Source organism: Chenopodium album, chromosome 24 (genome assembly GCF_948465745.1).
Source record: "Chenopodium album chromosome 24, dcCheAlbu1.1, whole genome shotgun sequence".
NCBI classification, from domain to species: domain Eukaryota; kingdom Viridiplantae; phylum Streptophyta; class Magnoliopsida; order Caryophyllales; family Amaranthaceae; genus Chenopodium; species Chenopodium album.
In genome coordinates, this window is record NC_137857.1 from 32,994,966 (window position 1) to 32,998,336 (window position 3,371).

The window sequence follows — 3,371 nt, forward strand, 5'->3', positions numbered from 1 at the left end:
GACCCAATTTGACCCCCGTAGGATATAAAGGACCATGGTAAATATCTCGGCAATTTTTATTTCCGGGTGAAAAAAGGTAAAAAAAAAATGACAAATTTGAAGGCTATATCCACGCCTTTTTAGGAAACTTTGAGGTTTTGGGCCCGATGGCGAAAAGTGTTAAGACCCTAGGGGATATATCTTTGCGTCATATAATGCCATTTAAAACCATATATGATCATTGTATGTTTTCATAAACGTACGTGGTAGGCTTGAGTTTACGAAATCCCTGCAAGTTGTTAACGGGTAAAATGACCGCTTAAGGGCATATTGGATGGTTCCATCGATCCAATTGAACAGCCGGAGGATATTAGGAACCATGGTAAACATCTCGGCAATTTTTATTTACGCGCAAAAAAGGGTAAAAAATTACAAAATTGAAGGCTATAATCCACGCTTTTTAAGGAAATTTTGAGGTTTAGGGCCCCGTGGTGAAAATCCTTGATCCCCTAAGGGATATATCTTGGGGTCATATAATGCCATTTGAAACCATATATATATGATCATTATATGCTGTCATAAATATACGTGGTAGACTTTAGTTTACGAAATCACTGCAAGTTGTGAACGGGTAAATTGACCATTTAAGAACATATTGGATGGTTCCACAAGCTCAAAACTCACTAATCAATTTAGGCACCAATGCACCATAACAAATCACAATAATAATACTGTTTTTTTAAGATTAAAGTTCAAACAAAAAGTAATAACAAGTTAATAAAAATGATAATATAATTACATCCCAATATAATAGAAAATGATTGTGGCAATGATCATAAAAGTAGGGCCACAAATCTTATTTGAAGAAGATGGAGCAGTGGGTTCTTGGGCCAAGACAGATGATGATTGAATCACAGCAGTTGATTTGGACTTGATCTCAACAGGAAGCTTTAACCCTTTTTTGCAACTTTCAGGATTAGTACTTGCGAAGTAGCGGATCCCTTCCTCTTCTAGTGAGACTTTATCTAAGCCGTTGTCATAAATTTTGATTGGTTTGCTCAAATCACACGACTCAAATTCATCCTTGCTTTTTAGTTCTACTATCTTGTCTTCGTCTAAGCCACTAGAGTAGGCAAACCCTGTTAATTAGCCACGGCAAAAAGGTTATTGTTAGATTAGGGTCGGTAATTTGACTAATTTCCAAACGTGTTACACATACACCAATATTAATACACATTTTTAAATAAGATCATTTTATCATTATAAGACAACCTTGCAAGTGGATTGTTGGTTAACTAGCGCGCAATATAGCAAGTCCTTTGAGAAAAATTATTACCAGTAGTCTTTTATGTCCTGTGCCTGTTTACATGATATTTTATTATACCTTTAATTTTTGCATATAGGCGATTAACGTGTTGGATATTGTGTACTTGTGCAATGATCAAGGCTATAGTAAAGCTACTTTGATTTAGCGAGGGAACAGGAAAAAAAAATAATATTGAGTAGTTCTAGATATATAAATGTCTAAATTTTAAGTATTTATTATAGCGAAATTGAATAAATCAACACATCACACATAATTCAAAAAAGAAAAAAAAAACATCACACATTTATATACTCCATAATTTTTTTAATCCATATAGATTAAAATTAATTAAGAATACTTTGTATTAAATAATGTTTAAATTCCAAATAATAAAATAGAGTAAAAGATGACTTAAAATATTAAAATAAATACAACTTTAACAATTTAGAGATATATAAATAAATGTCCATGCACTATTTATAAAGTTTTGTTAAACTTTTCACTCCGTATCAGGTAAGGATTTACCACATATATTTCTCTATTCAACAACTTTTAAAAAAAGCAATTAAAAATTAGTCATGTAGAGTCTATAACTACCAATCTTGATGACATGTATCAACACACAATAGACATGAATCTAAATTCATATATGGCTACAATTTACCCAAATTAGTATATATGTTACTCAAATTGAGTCATGGGCATCAACCCTAATACAGAAATAATAAATTAGGCAATCCCTTTCCCAATTGATAAAACCATGAGGTTTCAATTCTCAAAGATGAAAGTAAAGTAACATCTCCAATATCCCAAAACTACTTTAATAATTTAAAAAAAATAAAATAAATAAAACACTCTTTTGTTTTCACAATCCTCCCAAAACCCCTAAAACTCAAGTTAATTGCACGAAATTGGTCTAGTAAAATATCAAAACCTTAAAACTCTAACCAAAAACTTTGATATAGAATATAAAAACCAATCATAATAAGTTTTTATATTATACTCCATCAAAAATGACAAAAACGCAATATTTAGTAAAGACTTGAAGAAATAGAAAGTGTAAAGACACAAAGATGAAGTATTGGAAGAAAACATACATAGGAAGTCCCCTACAACAAAACTCCGGCCAGCGGCCCACGAGGCGATATCGGAAGCGAGTTCCCAACCACGATCATTTCCGACTACATGGTGAACTTGAGCCTCGGCCTTTTCGCCACCAATAGCAAACACAACCAACAACAACAACGTGAACAAGTTTTTCTTTAAGCAACCCATATTTTTCACAAAAAAGTGCAACGAAAAAAGAATAAAGATAGTTTATAAAGAGCAAAAAAATAAGAGTAAATAAGAAGCCTAGATATTATTATTACAACTGCCAGTACCCTTTTATATTTTTCTCATAGCCTTACTACAACTACCAGTCTCTTTTTTTTATCTATCTTTCAAACTCTCTTTTCAATTATTTTATTTATTTGTTTTATTTTGCTTGTTACGTACTTTCACTTTTGTACAAAGTAAAGGATGTTTCAAGGCAGTTTCCTAAGGGACCTATGTATTTGTCACAAGTATTTGAATTAGTGAGGTATATTTTTAGCTTACTAAATTTAACATTATTCGGAAATTCTTGGATTTATTAATTAAAGAGACAAATTTAAAACCAACAGAAAAATTGAAAGTTCCAAATATATATAGTTATACAGAGTATTGTATTGAATTATTGAAATACAAAAATATATGGTGTGATAACTAAAAAATATTTAGTCCCATTAGTTTTCGTTTTTGCCTCTTTTCTCCTCAACTTATTTAAAAATTTAGTTTATCACATAACGTATGAATAATAAGTTAAGTCTAGTTTAGATTAGAAAATTTCAAGTAATAGAGTGGTTATATGTTATTCGTAATAGATTAAATCAATAACGGAAGTTGTGAAAGAATAATATCAATGAATGATGCATGAGCACATGAATAGGCAAAATATATGGAATGGCAAGATCATATTTTAACCACTCGAAGTTACTTAAACTGATGAGCAATATTGTATTGATATTTTAAATTAAATGCTTACGACCTGTTTGATAGGTCGTTA

General features: G+C 30.9%; 1 protein-coding gene across 1 annotated transcript; it reads right to left on the reverse strand.

Annotated features, from left to right (window-relative positions):
* Positions 1-659: 659 nt before the first annotated feature.
* LOC145612187 (umecyanin-like) lies at positions 660-2,697 on the reverse strand. The gene is made up of 2 exons (XM_081667565.1): positions 2,383-2,697; positions 660-1,118 (listed from the first exon to the last, which is right to left on the reverse strand). The coding sequence occupies exons 1-2, from the start codon at positions 2,558-2,560 to the stop codon at positions 775-777; spliced, it is 522 nt and encodes a 173-aa protein (XP_081523691.1). The 5' UTR covers positions 2,561-2,697; the 3' UTR covers positions 660-774.
* Positions 2,698-3,371: the final 674 nt, after the last annotated feature.

Bases quoted from the DNA above. Each gene is read 5' to 3' on its own strand.
- LOC145612187 (XM_081667565.1), bottom strand. From the start codon at position 2,560: ATGGGTTGCTTAAAGAAAAACTTGTTCACGTTGTTGTTGTTGGTTGTG. The intron at 1,119-2,382 runs GTATGTTTTCTT...GCTAATTAACAG, and splicing joins TGTTGTAGGGGACTTCCTAT to GGTTTGCCTACTCTAGTGGC.